Consider the following 21,867-nt stretch of genomic DNA (forward strand, 5'->3'; position numbering starts at 1 on the left):
TAGCATCATTATTCCAGTCAAAAGATTCTTCAGAAATCATTCTAATATGCTGATTTGCTGCGCAAAAAAAAAAATTATGTTGAAAACAATTTTTTTCTGTTTTTTTTTAGATGAATAGAAAGTTCAAAAGAACAGCATTTATCTGAAATAGAAACCTTTTGTAACATATAATACAATAGAAATGTCTTCATCATCACTTTTGATCAATTTAAAGCATCCTTGCTAAATAAATGTATTAATTTCTATCATTTCCTTCCCCCCACACACAAAACTTTTTTTTACTGATATATAAAAGTATATATAAAATTTTTGAATGCTATAGTGTATAATGTAACAAAAGCCTTTTATTTCAGATAAATGCTTATTTTGGGATCTTTCTATTCATCAAAGAATCCTGAAAAAAGACTGTTTTAAATATTTTAGCATATCAGAATGATTTTTGAAGGATCATGTGACACTGAAAACTGCAAAGCTAAAAAAATTCAGCTTTGATCACAGGAATAAATTTGATTTTTAAATATATTCAAATAGAAAGCAGTTATTTTAAACAGTAAAAATATTTCACAATATTACTGCATTTGCTGTATTGTGGATCAAACAAATACAAGGCTCTGTGAGCAGAAGAGACTTATTTCAAAACACTGAAAATCATAAAAACTTTTGACTGGTAGCAAAATTTCACCCTTAGACTGTATTTTTTATATATGACCATCAGCACTGACCAAAACACAAACCTGTATATAAGCCATTTATTTTTTATCAAGATTATTTATAACTGATCAGATCAGCAACTAATCTATGATCGTCGGTCTAAAAACATATGTATGAAAGGAAAGACAGATAGAGCTTTATTGAGCTGCTGTTGAGACAGGAAGGACAGAAAAGGCCCAGATTACTGAGAAAGTAAAAGAGGAACCGATGAAACGATGAAGCGGCCGTACCTGGTAAATGTCTGATAGGCTGCTGCTCCCCGAGTCGCTGGCGATGCTGCATCCTGATTGGCTGGGCGGCATGTGCATCTGCTGGTGGGGGTGGTCTGTCAGGTGCATCTTACTGAGGTCACCAGGAAGCTGTTCAGACAGGAGACAGGAAATGAGAAATGTTGAATTGAGGACATCATTTATAATGCAGCTCATGAGTGACCTGTCCGCCTCTGAAAGTGAGTGAGAAAAACACGCCGACTTCAAAAACACATAAAACTACTTAAAGACACAGACAGAAAACAACTCTAAACAAAATAGTCATCAAGGATTAGGATACTGGTCCCCAAAAGCCAACGCAACTGATGTTTCATCAGCTGGGCCCAATTAGATATGAATATTAAATTAAGATCAGACATTTTATTAGGATATTATTATTTTTTACATTTATACCCATGTGACTGAGAAAAGATACTGGGTTTTTCTCTTCAAGTCTGAAGTTGTTTTTATATTTTGCTTAAAATAAGCAACATCCAAACACAAACAATGTACATAATAATCCAAACGCTCTCGTCATGAGCAAACAACAAAGCTAACTAGTAATTTCAAAGTTACAGTTTATGATTATAACATTGTTTATTATGAAATACTCTTAACATGCTGATTAATCATGCTATATGGAGAAAAACCTGGTTTATTTAAACTGTGAGTAATGTTTATGACAGGTAAAAATAATTGATGTAATTTATGTAAAAGTAATTAATGCATTTGCTGCATTCTCGCTTTCTGCAGTGTTTTAGTGAGAGTGTTTTACTGTGTTTCTGCTACTGTTGTTAAAATAACCACATCATCTGAAGCTCTTTTAGTGCTTTCCATCTTTAGCCAAGAAGAGAAGCATTAAACACAGAGCGGAAAGGCCTTGAATGGAACACGTACCATAAATGAGCCTGAGCACTTGTAGTGTGTACTACTCTGCCCACAAACCTTAGAAAGTGTTACAAATGCAAATATTTGTCATCTTTTCTAACATTTTTCCATGTAAAACCATCATGTGGTTGATCAAGAGGAGTTGAAACCAGCGCGTCTGTTGATAAGAGCGCTGGTGCGTCAGGCCTTTCATCCTGTGAATGAGCCGGACAGCTGTGTAAAGGGCATCCGTGGTTCGTAACTGTGCCATAAGGGCAAACGAGAGGCGCTGCTAATTGCTGCAGTCGTACTGTGCTCGCTCACACGAGGGTCTCTCCCCTGCGCCTCAATTAATGATGCCGGGAGATTAAATATGAATGCATGCTGCCTCCTGCTCCACATCAGCCATACGGCAGGATTCGCACACGACTAATGCACTGATGCGCGCTCCTGGATGGAAATGCATGGTATTCACATAAACAGTGCGTTTGAGCCTCACTGTAAGGATACGCATACTGCAGTTAATTAAGAAAACAGTGATGGTTTTATGATGAGGTTTTATGGGATGTAACTCAGGGACACTAAGAGATGTTGTCCTTGTGGGAACTCCACTGAATTATTCATGCTCCCCACTGCGCTCACGTCTAGACTAGACAACATTCAGACTGACCATCATATCAACAGGACAACAGAGGCCTGCGCTCCGACTTGTAAGTGCGGGTGAAAACAAAATCCAGGGCAAATACTGGCCTTAATAAAACAGTAAAACATGTACATGAATCAGTGTTTCTCATGAATACAAACGAAAATATTTTTACACTTCTCATTAAAACACAGCAGGTCTCTATCGTTGTGTTTTGCGACATCGCTTTGACAAAGCATCTGTCAAAAAATTGAACTTGCGATAAGTGCTTAGTGCAAATGGCAGAAGGCTGCGATGTAATGAAACACACTGTTGCGCAGTGTGTTTCAGAGTGAAGCACAGAACTGTGTTCATTTACACATGACCAGCTCATGATCAAGGGTTTTCAACATCTCTGAGCAGCTCGATTTACTGTTATTGTTATTATGCAATGTAGATTATTATTGTGGGTTCAAGTGACAAAAGCATGTGCCGGATTCAAAAACAACAGCAAAATTATTTTTGCAAACTAGTCCTACTGTAGGTTTTCCACTCAAAATTAATAAAAAGTAGAGTTCAGTAGAAATACAGTAGAATTCTCTGGACTCTTTAAGCCAACAGTTACCAAAGAAATGTTGAACTTTTGCATTTGGACATCTATAACAAGGTCATTTAAAAATATGGTCTTTACCTGGTCTACCAAAAAGCCTATAAATTCTGAAAGAAAACTCAAACTTCACAAAATCATGCAAGCTAATGCAACATTTGATTCTAAACAAGCACGCAACATTTTATGGAAATTGGGCAAAAGTTGGTACTATAACAGTTAAAAAAGCGAAAAATAACTATATTCCTAGGGTAAATTCCCTGAAATTATAACCATTAGTAGGGCCCTATGAAATCCGTTTTTTTTCCAAATTCCATTTTTTCCGTTTTAATTTTTTTTTTGGATTCCATTTTTCCCATTTAAATTTTTCTCAACTCCTTTTTAATGGTTAAATTAAATTTTATTAATCAAAGAGCATGTCTAATTAATTCAAATCTTGAAACTTATTTAATTTAATAAAGGTTTAACAAAAATGGCATGTTTAGGGCCTTATGAAATGTTTTATTTTTTCTCACTATATGTTTTATTGTTATCAAATTCTGTGTTTAAGCATGTCTAATTATTTGAATGCATACTTAATTTATTCAAATTTATTCTTAAAATAGCCTTATGAAAGTTTTTTTTACCCTCAGAAATTCTGTGCTGTGAATTTAAAATCTTCTGGTTTTCAAATGAAGGCATAAAATATTAAATTAATTTATCTTTTAATTATTGAAAATTAAGCAAACTTTTTTTGGCAAAGGGGAATTTACTATTAAAATTCAAACATGGAAGAAATGTTGTGTGATTATACCCTAAAAAATAATGTTTGTTTCATTTTAGTAGTAGTAGTAATAGTAGTAATATAAATCTGGCACAATGTCTTGAAGTTAAACCAGACTTATATTTTGATGGGTTGCCGTGTCTACCTTTACATTTCTGTGTGTATATCATATAACGCTAGTTTTTCTAAAAAGGAATGGTCAAATGCTCATGAAGTGACTCTTAGCAAATATTGTTCATGTATTTATATCCTCATTTAGTGAGACATTCGCTGCAAAATCACCACAAGCGTCACGCGCGCTTCAGTGTGTGTAGTAAACAAAACCGCTTGTCTGCTCTATTCGTATGACCCATCAACTGCGTATTTTAAGAGTAAGTGCCTCCATCAAATACAAAAAGACACATATGATAACTATAATAAATTATTGAAAAAAAGCACATTTTAACAGTGAGTTACTTACATTGAATTTATTATCTATTAGGGCTGTCAAGCAATTACAGTTCGTAGCAATTTGTAATTATCATTTGCCGGGCGATGCGAATTACACAAACGGGAATGCGATTGCCTCAAATGCACAATAAATGCCTCAGTTTCACATGACGCATTGTCACGCAAGCCAATCAGCAAATATGCAATGTATTTATTCATGCACGTGACATATAAATCATCCCATGAGTAATTTAGAGCGATCACATGATGCAAATATTTTCTTCACTTTTGGTGTGCTCACACCATTAAAAGAAACAAAGCACTAAATAAACATATACAAATACAAATCTCATTTGCAACCATGCAGATATTCGGGAAAAACAGCACTCTCCCTTGCTATTTTGCTAAACTAAATTATACATGATATAAATATAAGACACAAACCCCAACGGGAATTTTCTACGCTTATATCTTGGATTTTAGGGCATATAACTGCATTGCATAGGCTCCATCACACAGTCAGTCAGTCGTCCTGCATCATGCTCATCAGCAGCCGCATCAATATGAGATCACATACAGATCTGGGCAGCTGCGTTAAATGTGTTAATCATTCTAACGCATTATTTTTTTCCAGAATTAAACACACCGAATTAACACATTAAATCAGCAGCCCAACTAAAAATCAACTCAGTTAATTAACTCACTAATAACAATTCACATTAGGGAAAAACTGTGAGATGAGGCATTGTTTTCTGGTATCTCCAGCAGCTGACACAAGCTACACAGTCACGCTCCATTAAAACACACATCACTGATGTAGTGCTGTCAACAAGAGCAGATCTCGGATCAGATCATGCAGCAGGACACAAACTGTGTCGTTCACTGTCCTGCAGGCCTGACGTCCAGCTGCATTAGTGCTGCATGTGAAAGGAGGCTGAATCTCGTTAGACGCTTCCTCCTGCACTAATTCACTGGGAGCGAGTGCTCTCATAAATGAGCCCTGCAGCGTGCAGCTATGATCAATGCAGCGCATGTTTAATGCTATTAAAGCAGAGGAGAGCCCTGCAGCACACACATTAAACTCTGAATGAACCAGACCAACACTGAGCTCCCAAAACAAACATACGCACCCCTAAACACAGCATTACACTAGACATCAATCATGTGTTGTTGAGGAGAATGCGCTGCTACTACTAAGTGATCAGACGCACCAAACAGCTGCTGGTCCCCAACATTCTTTAAAATATCTTCAGATTGAGTGAAAAACTTAGGACTAGTTCACGGTTTGACTGACAGCAGTGGTTATAGAAGCAAAGCTTTTCAGAACAAGGAGGTCTATCGTATGATACGAATATTGCGCGTATGTGTGAAAAAACTCACAATATACCATCATTAACGGTCTTGAAAAATTTGATTTTGACCTTTAGGCCCACTGAGTTTCATTTAACCTTGTCTAATAGGTGCTCAAAGTTCAACCAATGGCGGCCATGTCTTTTGAGATGCGCAAATGTCCCTACAGATGCTTGTGTCACTTCGGACCAAGACCACGGGTACCAATTTTCATGTTGATAGGACAAACAGTTGCATGGTTATGGACGATTTTATGTTTTTTCCCTCTTACAGCGCCACCAATTGGCTAAGCTCAGCGACTTTTTTCATGTGATCTCCGATTTACCTTTCACATACACATTGTGAGTTTGGTGAAGATGCCATGTTTTGGCATCCCTTTGTGATGGAGAGTCAAAGGTTAAACTTTATTTGATAATTATTGCTATTCACTCTCCAGAGAATCTTCCTGCACTGGTTTGGTTCTGATCAGCCGAAAAACCTAGGACTAGTTCGCAAAAGTAGTTTTTTCAAAAAAATGCAAAATACCCAAAAATTTCTGAGTGATTTTGTACTTTTGATCGCTGTTCGCCTCCGTCAGGCCAAATGGGTGAGTACTATCATCCCTCCAAGTTTCAAGTCTCTACGACTTATGGTTTGGTCTGTCCGATCAGTTTTACATGGAGATGGCTGATCCTTGGCCATACTAACAATTAGAATACAGTTTCAGCCCTACATGCTTGAAGCCTTAATAACAAACAAGCACAGCAAACCTGGAACTTTTTCAATCTAACTGCATCTTAAATAGCTTTTTTTTTGGAAAGATTTTTCCCCCAAACTATGTGGCCCTAATAGCAACACAGTAAAAGAGCTTAATGACATGCTAGAACGTTTTGCATGGACAGACAGAGAGACAGATATACAGACAGACAGACAGATGGTACGTTTGCATTTAAGGCAGTTCTATCCAGGGCCAAACAAGGTGCCAACCTACACCATGTGAGCACAAGCCAGCCATATGGCACCCTGCCCTGTCCTTACGCTCCACGAGCAAAGCCAAGTCTCTTCCTTACAAAGAGACACTCAATGTCAATTCAACCTGAACTCACAATCAGCTGCATGACGTCACACTCTTATTGCATGATTATGGCTGATCTGATCCCATCTGCCTTCACACATCAAGTATAGGAAGATCAAAAGCTAATGAATCAGGATGGGAATGACAGATGCATCCTGAATGCACACAGCACACGCCAGAATGTGTCTGCTGGAGAGGATTTATAAAGGAAACACTGTCTTCCTATAGACGAGTGAAAGCCAAAGTGTATATTGATGGAAACAGATGACTATAAGGGGCACTGAAGGACTGAATGCTGATGCTTTTGTCTGCGAATGCCAACCTAGTCTTTCTTTCAAATAAAAGATGTGCTCTTACCATCTGAATATTATCCAAACAGATGCTGAGAGCTTTTAGCTGCTCTATCCTGGGAGGTCTAGGGTGTCATGTGGACAGGAAGGTTAGGCGATCAGGATCAATACACTCAGCATTAGTCTCAACACGTTCCTTTCCATCGTTAAATTATGAGTCAAGGCAAATGCTGCACTTTGAGAGAGCAGCTTACCTCCAGTTCCTGTTACTCACCAGATCTGCTGACTGAAAGAAAATCTATGAGTGAAAGCGTGACCATTGGCCAAACACAACAAAAACAAAGGTCAGAGCCTCCAAAAAGTTTGCCATTGGGTTAGCTAAATGTTAAGAAATGGTGCATGTACAGAAGTGGATCAGATTTAGACCTGTGATGATGGATTCACATATCACGACTGACTCAGAGGCTAAACTAATGTGTGAGATACTAGGAAGATGTTTTTTATGTAAAGTCATGTATCAGTGATGGCACATAATTTATATCCTTACTCTGCAGTCACCTGACAATATCAGTTATTATTAGGGTTGTAACGCTTCACAAAATTTATGGTTCGGTTCAATACGACACAGTGGTGTCACGGTACATTTTTGATACAGCAAAAAGAAGGAAATGCCAGAGAAATTTCCTTGATTTTTACTTTTTTATTATTTATTAAAATTAACATCATACAGTATGATCTTTGATCTGCTGATATGATGATATGATCTGCATTTGTGTTCATTTGGTTAAAAAATTAAACATTCTATGTTTAATATAAGTGAGTCTGTCATACTGTTTTGTCAATTCAATCAATTAACAAATTGCCACAAATTTGAAAGTGAAAGTAAAATGTGCACCGGCATTTACAAGCTGTTTAAAAGCAAAAATCACATTGCCTGTTACGTTGGTTGGAATGCCTTGTTGAGTACAGTGGCACTGAGAACATAATATTTCACACACTTTAAACTCTTTTATTTTCCAAATGTAACAGGATTAGTCCAACAAATCATCGGTTTGAGTACCAAACTGAAAGCCTTGTATCGAACGGTTGAATATGAATACGTGCATCGTTACACGCCTAGTTATTATATGGAACTAAAACTAAAACTATGAAAAATATTCTCTTAAGTAAAATAAAACTGGGGAAAAAAATTATATAAAACTTTTCAAGTAACTTGACGTTCTAAAACAAATCAATCTCCAGCACAAAATAATACAAACTACAAAGAAATCAAACAAAAACTAATAAAAATGGCAAAACAAAATAGAACTGATCAAATGTATGCTTTTAATGCAATGCAAGTCATTCTGGATAAAAGTGTCTTCTACATGCATATATGTAAATGTATATAGTAACTTTGTGTGAGAACTATAATAGCATCTAATAATACTAAAATAATATCATGCAAGTGGTGAACTGTAAAGTTCCCTGTATGTTTAGGGATTAATACCAACACTTTGTGTGCAAGAGTCAGCTCCAGAAAAAGCAGGTATCATGCATTTGTTTTCCAAATTGCTTTCTGAAAGTGCTTCTTTGCACTCTGTAAGGCTAATGTTGCTAAAGCTACCATTTTCTCTGCCTATTTTCACTGATGCTGCCTTCGCATGCTACCAGAATGATCGTAAATAGGAATGTGGTAGTTAAAAATTGCATATGTAGCAGCGTGAAATCGACCGTTTGAATTTGTCAAGCTCATAATCACAAGTGGGACTTATAAAGTTTGTGATAGCACGTGTCTGCACCATGAGACCAGCTATGTCGTTATTTTTATTGTACTGTGCTGCCCGTCTGTGTTATACATAAACACGCATTTATTATGCATCAGATGACTGACTTTTAAACCAGTTTGAACATATAAGGCTGAACATCACTAATGAGAGTTTCTGACATTTTCAGTGCATGAGATTGGCCTGTTTTGCTTTTGCTGGCTCTTGAAGCTCCGCCCTCTTCTGAAGAGGGGGCCGGGAGCACCAGCTCATTTGCATTTAAAGGGACAAACACAAAAACGATGCGTTTTGGCTCATGCCCTAAAAGGTATAAAAACAAGCTATAAAAAATGATCTGTTGGGTGTTTTGAGCTAAAACTTTACATACACCTGCTGAGGACATCAGAGACTTTTTTTTACATCTTGTTAAAAAGGGCATACTTGGTCACCTTTAACTGAATATTTTTTTCTAATGCATGCAAGCATATCTGAATGTGACCCATAAAAAAGAGCTAGCGAGTCTTTTTGCACATAGAATGAAAACTGCAGGGTTTAAAGTGAGTCTGAACGTGTTATCTGCATGGCACAAAGCACAGCCCAGTCCTGTCCAGTGTCCCTAGACACTCTTCAAAATAAAGGTTCTTTAAGGGTGGTTTCACAGCAATGCAATAAAAGAACCATTTAAAGAACCTTCTGTGCGATGTTCAAGTTTCCATGGACGTTAAAGGTTTTCATGGAACCACTGACGCCAATAAAAAACCTTTGTTTTTTTAAAAGCGTACTATCACTGCAGACTCATATTAATCTTCTTAAGAAGGTGACGTGAGAGCACCCGATATCCATGAACTAAAACACTGACACTCGTCCATGGACAGTATGGAGAGGAAAATAGCTTTCAGTAGGGCTTTAATAACACTGCCAGGCGGTTGGCTGCCAAGTTCAAAGATGGCCAGACCCCGGGACATTAATGGAGCCGGAGAGTGCAGCCGAGACACAAAGCTGAAGGCCAATTATCGGCTCCTGAATTATGAATGATGGAGATCTTCCAGCTCGGACATTTCACAGCAGGCCACGAGCCGAGCTCCAATCACTGGAACGTTATGAGGCTGCTGAACATCAACGGTAAATCACGAATGGAGAGGGAAAGAAATGTATGTTTGAGTACAGCATTCAAACAGAAACAAATCAGAATAAGGAGAAAAAAATTATGCAAACTCTGATCATGATGAACTCTTTGGGGAATCACGATGCGTACAGTGATATGTATTGTATCGTTAGCGCTAGAAAATAAGGTGACCTTTGAACTACTTAAATTAAACAGATCGCTGTTCACTCAAGCCTCATGTTGTTCAAACCCATAAATCCTTAGTGTAATAGATGTTAGTCAGATTTACAATGTAAGTCTCCAGAGACTTTCACTGTATTACAGTCCCACCAGGAATTCACCTTTTTTTTTTTTTTTTGTGGCAGAATTTTATGGATTTTCTTTATTTGGATACCACATATTCACTATCATAAGTCATTACCATATTATGATTTTATAATTTTTATTGAACTTCTATATAGTTATTTCTGTTCTAATCTAATGCACAAATCTAATATATGGCACATATCTGATTTCTCCCAACTGTTTACACTCATTTAAGTCATAACGGACTGTGTTTATGTGGCAGTCACGTGTCATTCGGCACAAGTATGGACCATTGTTTTTTTAGAACAATTTAAATGGTATTTAAACATGAATGCAATGGTCAACGATACTTGTCTAGTGCATGTTTATGAAGAAAACAACACAGTGGAATGAAAAAAGTGCTTTTTTTTTAGTTTAGTTTTTTTCTTGCAAATGTGTCAGTAACTTTAAGTATACAGGTAAAAAAGTAATAGATTTAAAATGCATTTATTTTAAGCTAAGTATAGTTCAAGTCTCGAGACTTATTGATATAAAAATTGTAGTTAAACTTTATTTGGAGTACTACTTGTGCACAATGCACATTTCTTAGTATTAAGCCTAAAATATGTTTTAATGTCACCGTTGATAAGGATTGTATGGTCTTTAAATAATATCGGTCTTTACATGCAAAATATTTAAACTATACTTGCAAAAGTTCCACTACAATCAAATATATTTCAGTATATCTTTAGTTGGACTTCAGCACTACTTCCGCACAATTTAAGTGCATTATGTACAAAATTATTTGTTCTAATTTAGCAGACTTTAAATATACCAGTTTAGTATACTACAAGTACAGTTGCAGGGCATTTTTTATTAAGTACATAATATGTAAATGTACTTGTAGTGCAAGAAATAAATGTATTTTAAATACATTTTAGTATTTTTCACTAGGGTAGTACTGCATTTTTTCACAATTATTTTAAACACTAATTAGTTAGGATTGCAATAAAAATGTGTCATTTTGTTCCTACTGTGTTGTATTCCACAATCCGGAAAACCGGAGGGACTGGTATGAAAAAGACACAATGAAAGCGACTGAAAACTGTAATTCCCTTATATTCTGCTAAACTCCATCTGCGCATTACAGAAGGAAGCAGGTACATCGGGTCTGACAACACAAGAGTGAGTGAATTATGAGAGAGTTTTCTTTTTAGATCTAGCCTACCAAACACTTAAACCACATAAAACAGCCACAGTGTTTACACTACTAGAGAATGAGTAACAGCAGAGTGAAGTGTGAATGTGCACAGATGCCTGTGAGCTTCATAATGAAGACAAACACCACGCAGACACATCTGTCACACTCCATTCATGTCCAGTACAATGTCTTGAGCTGCACTGCAGCGGCATCAGGGCGAGAGCAGGTTGCTGTCATGAATCATCACTGAAGTGACTACATATGTCCGGCGAACACAGCTCAAACATGTGTTAGTAAATTCTGGACTTGACCGCATGTTGAAACAGGTTTTTGTGGGGAAGCCCAGAGACTCAGAGGAAAGAAAGTTCCTCTATAAACCCATCAGAGCACAAACACATCTGACTTCACATGTTATTCTTCATAATCATTCACTATAACGTAATAACTCCGACTCCTGTGTGACACGCCCACTTTTCACCATCCAATCAAATCCAGTGTTTTTCTTATTGCTTTGCGTGACGTTCGGATAGTTTAAAGTTCACTGTGAGTCACTGTGAGCTTGACTTCCTGATGAGCAAAACGTTTTAAATTTGTGATGCTTTCAGAATATCTTTTTTTTTGTTTGAGCGGGCCAATCACACGAGTTGGGGGCGGGACTATCAGTTTGACTGAACAATGGCAGATGGAGAGTGCTTGGGAAACACTTAGAAAGGCACACTTACAGACACGAACGTTCACATACAGTAATAACATCTGACTGATGGTCTGTAGTGGTGAAACTGTGCCATGAGCTCCATTCAGATATTCACTGCATGCAGGATATTTGATGAAATAAGACGCATTTGAGTCTCGAGAATCAGGAAGATAATCTTTCAGATGCTTTCCATTTTCTCCGGTAGCAGATGCATGAAGAAAGAAAAGAAAACCGCAAGCACATCCAGAGCAAAGCACAAACGTACGCATTCGACACACACCACAATAATGACATCACTTACTTTGGAGGACCACGGCTGCAAGCAGTTGGCATAGCAACGGACGAGGAAAGCCATTTCCGAATAACAGAGGGAAACTTTCCAGCGAAAGAGAAAAGCAAGAGCAAGTTCCTCTGAGAATCCAAACGAATAAACACTCGACCTGGATGTCACCGCGATGTCAAAGAAGGAATGAATCACGCAGTATCCGTGTCATCAGAGATCATGTATTCTGCACACATTTACAGAATCCCATCCAGAGCCATCAACACTCCACAAACTTCCTCTTCACATCAGCCCAACTCCAGGAGTCCAGAAAACTCTATGCTCGCGTCTGCACCCTTCCTGTCCCGCGCTGCACCCGATGCAGACGCTTCCTGGGGAGAACGGCAGAATCCAGCTCTGGGGCTCGTCCCACTGCTTCATCCAGCCTCCGAGCGCGCATCCCCGGCCGGAGACTCTCCCTCGAGACACGTCCATCGATTGGACGCTCTGCCACTGAAGACGGAGCGTCTAGGAGTGAGAGGCACGGAGAGAAGCCCGGCAGAAAAGCATGACATCACCTGCGCTGGGAGGGGTGGGGTGGGACGGGGGGACTGCATTAGAGCGATTGGCCGCGCGGAGGAGAGGAGAGGAAACGCGAGCGTCTTTATTGATTAGAAAACAGCCAGCGTCTTCTGTAAACTCTACTGTGCGCAAACACAGTTCATAAATGACAATGACGGGGTGCATAAATAACTGACGGGGGAGACGGGTGGTGAAATCCGCTCGTTATGCTAATGCATTCCTTCTGCACGTGCACCGTGATATGTTGCGCTTTTTTGTGAGCGTGACAAAGGTGCATTTCTGCAGAGGAAAAGACACACTGCATGTCATTTCACACTGAAGCTCTTGCGGCTTCTCTGAAGATGTAATGGGAAGTGCGTCTGAATCCCATGCCCGCTCGCCTCAGAAGCTCAAGCATGACATCATCTCTTTCAGAGGCAGCCAATGGGAGCGCAGCACATGGAGCTTCCCGAGGAGTGAGCGAGGCGCTGCCTCTGAGCGGCTTCTCATCCCACAGTCTGGTTCGCTTCAGGCACAGATCAAAATCAGAGACGCGGCACGCACGGGGAAGTCTTGAGAGCGGAACCCCAAGACGGCTTTTCTGCAGGGTTTCATCACTGTATCGTGTCACATTTATTTGACATGAACACTTAATATGTAACTGCATTCAAACGGGAACAGTAAACGTGCACAGAAAAGGCATGCAATGCAGTGGTGGTGCAGTTCACTTTAAATGTGTTTGCAAACAGGATTAATGCAACACACCTCAGGTTTATATTTTTCTTGTTTTCAACTGCAACAGATGCAAATATTTCTCCAGATAAGGCACGAAGAGCATATTTATGACATTAATAAAATAAGAAAACACACACACACATACACTCAGACAGAAATAAATCATTACTACATTATAATACATGCAAAAATGTAGACAGGCTTAGTAAAGATGTGATTAATAAAAAATGCAATTAAAAAGCAATCAAAACATCTCAACCAGCCAGACACAGTAATACGGTCTCAACCAATGAGGTGGGCTTAAGGCAGAACTATCTGTTTGTCTGACCAATGGCAGTGAGGGGCATGTTCAGAAAAAAAATAAACACACTGCACCATGAGTATTTGATATATTGAATTTGATATATCGAAAAACAATAATATTCAGACTATTAACATGCAATGTTACTCTCTGCAATACGTGTTTTTGAAGGCTTAATATAATTCATAATGTGTAACTGACAATATAATAACTTACATGACCATTAATCAGTCAAAAGCAATAACTTTTGTACACTACAAGTCAAAAGTTTTTGAACAGTAAGACTGTAAATGTTTTTTTAAAAAAAAGCCTGCATTTATTTGATCCAAAGTACAGTAAATACAGTAACATTCTTAAATATTTTTACTATTTTAAATAACTTTTTTTCCTATTTGAATATATTTGAATTTAAGTAATTTATTCCTGTGGTTTCAAAGCTGAATTTTTAGCATCATTACTCCAGTCACAAGATCCTTCAAAAATCATTCCATTATTTTGCTCAAAAAAACATTTATTATTATTATGTTAAAAACGTTTGAATTGAATTTTTTAAGGTTTCTTTGATTAATAGAAAGTTCAGAAGAACAGAATTTACCTGAAATAGAAATCTTTTGTATCTTATAAATGTCTTTATCATCACTTTTGATCAATTTAAGGCGTAAATAAAAATAAAATAAAACTATTTAAAATAAATAAATAAAACTATTAATTAATTTCCAAAGATCTTTCTGTTAATCAAAGAATCCTGAAAAAATTTACTTAACTGTTTTAAATACTAATAATAATAACAAATGTTTCTGGAACAGCAAATCAGCATATTAGAACTATTTCTGAAGGATCATGTGACACTGAAGACTGGAGTAATGATGCTGAAAATTCAGCTTTGATCACAGCAATAAATTACATTTTAAAATATATTTGAAAAGAAAACAGTTGTTTTAAATAGTAAAAATATTTCAAAATTTTACTGTTTTTGCTGTACTTTGGATCAAATAAATGCAGGCTTGGTGAGCAGAAAAGACTTCTTTAAAAAATCATACTGCTTTAGCCATGTCTACTGAGCGCATGAACAGACCTGCGGTGCAGCTGTAGAGTGTGTAAACAGACGACAGACAGGATGTACTTCCTGTCTGAGAGAGAGTATGTAAGAGGTTGAGTGTCATGGTTGCTGGTTCAGAAGCCTTGACTCGTGTGCACGGAGCATTAAAACACACAGCGCATCAGTGCCGGAGGACAGCGGCGTCTCGCGGCTGATTAATGCGTCTGTGGTACTAACTAATGAGAGCGCACTGAGGGAAGGGGCGTCTGTATGCCCACGGCTCTCACTGTCTCTGCAGCTTTCAGAAGACTGACAGTGACAAGCCGGTGGGACTCGGACCACCCGGACAATACCTCACAAGCACAGTCAAAATACGTGCTAGCAGCTCACTAGAAAAAACAATCAAATGAAGTTAACGAATCAATTTGTTAACCGTTTTACCAATTCATTAAAAGCTTCTGGGGCTTAGTAAAATCACCGGAGCTTAGTCATTTGTAAGCACTGGAGAACCAAAATTTGTTATTTGCCTCGTTCTACTGTTACGAATTATGAGTTTGAGTTAAAACCTTTGCAGTCTTTCATCACTCTCAGCAAACACAGAATGTTCTCTGCAGAGCTGCAGCAAGATCATCCAGCAAAACCAGGTGTTCCGTCCTCAAAACCAGACACAGACCCAGATTACAGAGCTCTCATTAGCCAGCTGTGCAGCTTTTTCTGTATGTGATAAAAGTTATAAGAAATAAAAATCTTTTATTGAGATTTCATTTTACAATTATATGTGCAGATGTGTGCATTGTTCCTACATTTTCTTATAAACTTAGAATGAATCATGATTTGTAATTAAAAATAATAATTATTATTATTTATAATAATAATGTTTTTGTTAACTTTTATTGTTTTTTGATTAATAATCATTTGTTAATAATAATATTAATGATTTGTGTATTGATAATAATAATCATAATAAAATAATATAAAATAATAATATTTATTTAAAAATGTAATTAAATGATAAATAATAAATAAATAAAGTGTGATTTTTGCATAAAAGTGCATAGTTCCCGAATATTTTTTTTATCAATTTAGAATGAATCATGATTTGTTAATAATAACAAAAATAATTTGTGTATTGATAATAATAATAATGATGATTTGTGTATTGATATACAATGTGTGTTAATATGTGCTAGCAGCAAATTAAGTTATTTGTTAATAATAATTTGTTAGGAATAGGAATTTGTTAATAATATTAATGTTTTGTGTATTGATAATAATAATAATAATAATAATATTCATTAAATAAATAAAGAGTGTGATGTTTGCATACAAGTGCATTGTTCCCATTTTTTTAATAAATGTAGAATGAATCATAATTTGTTAATAATAATAATAATATTAATAATATTGTTTTTATTTGCTAATAATCATCTGCTAATAATAATAATAATAATAATAATAATGATTTGTGTATTGATGATAATAATAATAATAATAACAACAACAACACTGAGCCGCCAAAGACAATGAGCTATTGTTTGGAATTTTTATTTATTTATTAATTAATTAATTTATTTTTATTTTTTTTTTTTTTTATTATTTTTTTTTACATCCGTGGTATTCATGAGAGTTTATGAGAGTAGTCAAACTTATCAACTGGTTTTGTGAACCAGATCAAAACATTAATAAAAAATATATATTTAATTTAATTTAATTTAATTTTATTTTATTTTATTTTATTTTATTTTAAATAAATAAATAAATAAATAATCAATCAATCAATTGAGGAAATAACTTTCTAGAATTGGACACTGCTACTTAAATTTAATTTTTTTCCTCGCAAAAAGACAGCACATGAGTTGTATGGACTACTGATATGATGATTTTGTGTGGACACTGTAACAAGTTTCTCCTTTAGTGTTTCAGGGAAAATTACTATTTTTGAACAATCTACTTAGTGTCCAGTACTAGGGAGTCACCGTCTTGCACGGTTCTCACTTCACTTCCTGCTATTCTTCCAGCTCTTCACACACGCACGCTTCCTGTAGAGTGTGCTGAGATCTGAAGCGCAGCGAGCAGAGTGAAAACCATCCATCAAGAGAGATCTCCTCTGCTGTAAGTGGATGAAAATATGAAGCGGCCCACGAGGCCGAGCTGGATGATGTCATCCTCTAAATTTAGACCTCCAGCGCAAACAGCAGCCGCAGAGATGCTCCCTCACGCGCGTCCATGTCCAGCTTCCTGCCGCTCTCATGCAGCACACTGGTTTTTCCAAGCTACGACACTGATTCTCAGGCTCAGCCACAGAAAACAAGACGTGCACTACTTGACAGTTTAAGGTCGCTCTGACTTCATTACACAGAAGGAAAGCCGCGGGCCGCCTCAGATACAAGGATATTAAAACCTGCTTGTTCTGGCAGAGTCACATGTACATAAAAAGCGGCACTGAAAATACCAACTGATGCATCGACAAGCGTTTTATAATTGCATTGAGATTCCATAAACTGGAGCACTAAAAGTGGAAAATGCCATTAAAATGCCTTCTAGTTGTGAGCAGAAACTGGTTCAAAGCGCTCTGATTATTAGCATATTGATAAAGTGTTTCATGAGCATGCGCTGTGAGGCCGCTCAATGCATGTGCTTCATGAGAAAAGAAGCTTATTACAATTAATGTTTTTTTTTAAAGTCTCTCATGTTCATCAAAGGCTGCTTTTATGCAATCAAAAATACAGAAAAAATTGTAAAATTGTGAAATATTATTGCAATTTAAAATATTGGTTTTATATTTTAATATATTTTAAAATATAATTTATTTCTGTGATGCAAAGCTGAATTTTCAGCATCATTACTGCAGTCTTCAGTGACACATGATCCTTCAGAAATCATTCTAATATGCCGATTTATTAGCAATGTTTGAAACAGTCATTCTGCTTTATATTTTTTTGTAAACTGTAATACTTTTTCAGGATTTTTAATGTTTTTTTTTTGTTTAAAAACAGCATTTATTCGTAATAGAAATGTTTTCTAACAATATAACTCTTTACTATCACTTTGTCATCAGTTGACACATCCTTGCTGAATAAAAGTATTAATTTCTTTCAAAAAAAAAGAAAGAAAGGAAGAAAAACATTTACTGACACCATATTTTTTGAACGGTAGTACAGATTTTAAACACATTAATACAATTTATTCATCAAAGAATCCTGAAAAAGTATCACGTTCTAAAAAAGAAAAAGAAAGAAAGAAAGAAAGAAAGAAGCAGTACAACTGTTACCAACATTAATAATAAATCAGCATATCAGAATGATTTCTGAAGGATCATGTGAAACTGAAGACTACAGTAATGATGCTGAAAATTCAGCTTTACATCACAGAAATAAATTACAGTTCAAAATATATTAAAATAGAAATCTGTCATTTTAAATTCCAAAAATATTTTGTAACATTACTGTTTTTTTCTGTATTCTGATCAAATAAATGCAGCCTTGATGAGCATAAGAGACTATTTTTAAAAAAACACTAAAAATCTTTTTAGGCTTTTGAACACTAGTGCAAGTAATTTCATAATTGTATGTAAATTATGTTTTTATACAGATAATGTTATTACAACACATGTACAATGGTGAGTGGCCGTTGAAACTGTCTCATACAGTGACGTTAGCCACTGTATGACGTTGGTTCCAAAACAGTGGACCAATCAGAGGAACCCGGAGGCGGGGCAAGCATTGCAAGCTTTTGTTTACAGTAGCAAGTTAGCATGGCAACGGTTTTATTTTTACAGCAACATGGCTAAGGAGGAGGCACTTATAGTTGCCAGATACCCTGGATTATATAACATTTCTATATATTCAAAAACAGTAGCTATCTCTTCTGCTGTTTGGCTGTTTTCTGTTATTTCCATTATTCCTTCATGTTTTAAAAGTGCAAACCCTCATGTTCTGTGCTGCACTTTTTTAAAAACCATTCCTGAGCACTACATCTCACGTTTTTAGATGCAAAGACGCGTTCTGTGTGAGAGGCAGCATAGTCATGATGACACCATAACGCTGGGGGTCAAGGACAGAAGGTTACAGTGGAATAGAGAATCCCTAGCGACGATGAGCACAAGCGTTAGTCATATGTGAACGATGCAGCCATGACACACTGCACTATCACTGCTACAGCTCAACACCAACACTGCCACAAACTCACATCTGACACAGTTTGGATGTTAATGCATGTGTGTGAACACAAAAATACGATTCTGAGCCACTTCCATCTCTGTATCTGATATAGAAATCTGACATCTGAACACATACACTGCCACTCAAAAGTTTGGGATCAGTAAGATTTTTAATGTTTTTAAAGCAGTCTCTTATGCTCATAAAGGCTGCATTTATTTGATCAAAAATACTGAAAAAAAGCTGTAATATTGTAAAATATTATTGCGATTTAAAATAACAGTTTCCTATTTTAATATACTGTAAAGTGTAATTTATTCCTGTGATCAAAGCTCAGTTTTCATCATCATTACTCCTGTCTTAAGTGTCACATGATCATTGTTGGAAACAATTGTTCCACTTAATTTTTTTTTTTTTTTTTTTAAATCCTGTGGTAATTTTTTCACAATTCTTTGATTAATAAAAGTCTTTGCATTCACTTTTTATCAATTTTACACATCCTTGCTAAATAAAAATATTAATTTCTTAAAAAAAAAAGAAAAATGTACTGACCCCAGTCTTTTGAATGTTAGTGATATTTCTATAGAGTAACAATTTCTATTTTGAATAAAGTGAACAGACAAGACAACAAATACAGTCCTGTATGGTCAGAAGATCAGATGTGTATTAAGCCTTGCAGTGCAAATGTAGTCATAATGAACAGGTTTCCTAGCATGCAACTGGTGTTTACACTTTTCAGGAAGCTTACACTTTTTACAGTTGTCTCTGCAGACTTCTGAACTTTTAACTTCAGGAAACACCTTGAGCTCTTCATGAGAAATGGAGTAAGAGACTCTGGAGAAACATGCAACAGCACGTCAGCATGAACTTCTGATTGCAGAAGCCTGGTGAATCATTGAGCCTTGACTGTCAAATGATGGCCTAGACGTCTTGCAGACTGACAGGAAACACAACACCACAAACCTGCCTCTTGTTTTCGTTCCTGTGTTTTTTTTTTTTTTTTATTGCTGATCACTTTACATAATAACTGAGCCTTCAGTAACACACACAACCATGTCCTATGTATTCATTTACTCAGCAGACTGAATATAACTCTACTGTGATGATTGTGATTTTTTTTTTGTAAAAAATAAAAATAAATAAAAAAAAAAAAAAAAGGATAATGTTAATATTATCATGAAGAATACACCAGCAGACTCTCATGAATGTGTGTTGAGGTCAGCAAGTCATCTGGTGCAACTCTCCCAAAACTGTTTGGCATTTATGAATTAAGAATTTAAGATAATCATTAAAAAATAAAATAATGATTAAGATGTACACGCATGTATTCAATGTAAAAAAAAAAATCCACTTTACATAGTTAGAGTCATTACATTCACAATTTTTAAATAAAAACATTTAAAATAAAGAGAACATTTAAGAATTATATTTTTACCCAATTTAATATTTGCTTTATTAGTTATTTATTTTCATATTATTTATTCACACAGATAAACTATCAGATGATATGTCTGAGTTTGTATGTATAATTTTTTTTTTTTTTTACTGTTACTATCATTTTCATTTAATTTGTTCTTATTTATTCATTAGGATTGTAACTTTTTGATTAATTTCTTCAGGCAGTCTGTTCTGGGTTGCTTGGAAAGAGACTGAAATTGAAAAAATCACTGTCTCTGTACAATTAATTATGTTATTTATTTATTTTATTATTATTATTTTATTTTTTTTTATTTTTTTGAAAATAAAACTAATAATAATAAAAAGAGTTTGGCATGTTTTTTTTAAAGATTTGTACAAGTATTTCCCCCTTTTGTTTCTCACTTTTATTTATCTTTTTCTTTACCATTGCAGTGGTGATGCAAATAAAAAAACGCAAGCAGCAGGACATTCAGAGGAGCCTTTTCATGATATAAACATCATCCATCATTCAGAGAAAAACCATCTTTCTAACAGTGTTTAAAAGACAAACTCTGCATTCAGATGGCCAAACCACTAGACTAGAGGACATGAAGACAACATCATGCTTTCAAAGAACCACCACGAGAGTTCAGCACTGATCCTATCATTACCCAGAAACCCTTCATCACAAACATGTTTGTGATTTACAGTGCTTGAGACAACCCTGTAAAGCCAAAAACATATTTTGAAATGCAACAGTTCATCGAACCTTTGGACAAGATCTAAAAAAATCTTTAAAAAAAAAAAGTTATAATATTTTATTCATCAGGTTTTTATGACTGTAGTGTGGTGCAAATGCTGATGTGAATCAATGAGATCTTTATGCTTACATAAAATGATATAAATATCAGTCAACATTCTATATCTCCAATAATGTCTCAGTAAGATGATATTTGAATGCTTATTTTGAAGATCAAAACATATAATGCAATGCAATACAATGATGATTAAGAGAAGAACAAATAAATGTTCCTCAAAAGCCTGCCCTAGTGATAAAAAAAATAATCTCAAATGTATTTAAAATACATTTATTTCTAAGTATACTACAAACACATTTACATAGTATTTATGTACGTAATAAAAATACCCTGCAGCTGTACTTTTAGTATACTAAACTGGTATATTTAAATTCTGTTAAACTGGAACAACTAATTTTGCACTTAATGCACTTTAATTGTGTGGAAGTAGTGCTAAAGTCCAACTCAAGATATTCTTAAGTATATTTAATTGTGCTGAAGTGGAACTATTACAAGTATACTTTAGGTACACTTTAAATATTTTGCATTTAAAGACTGATATTATTAAAAGATGACACAATCTTCATCAATAGTGACATTAAAACATATTTCAGTCTTAATATTAAGAAATGTGCATTGTGCACGA

At 35.7% G+C, this 21,867-nt stretch overlaps 1 protein-coding gene across 11 annotated transcripts in view; it reads right to left on the reverse strand.

The window, feature by feature from the left end:
* Nucleotides 1–21,867, reverse strand: part of rapgef6 (Rap guanine nucleotide exchange factor (GEF) 6) — an 87,297-nt gene that overhangs the window by 35,110 nt on the left and 30,320 nt on the right. For 10 of the 11 annotated variants that reach the window (XM_051092790.1, XM_051092780.1, XM_051092789.1 and 7 more), the window contains one exon: nucleotides 942–1,070. In XM_051092790.1, the coding sequence (XP_050948747.1) occupies nucleotides 942–1,070 (129 nt within the window). Of the gene's footprint in view, nucleotides 1–941; nucleotides 1,071–12,272; nucleotides 12,789–21,867 lie in introns of those variants that run through there. The other variant, XM_051092786.1, reaches the window with a different exon arrangement.

Source organism: Labeo rohita, chromosome 21, assembly GCF_022985175.1.
Source record: "Labeo rohita strain BAU-BD-2019 chromosome 21, IGBB_LRoh.1.0, whole genome shotgun sequence".
In the NCBI taxonomy this organism is placed as follows: Eukaryota; Metazoa; Chordata; class Actinopteri; order Cypriniformes; family Cyprinidae; genus Labeo; species Labeo rohita.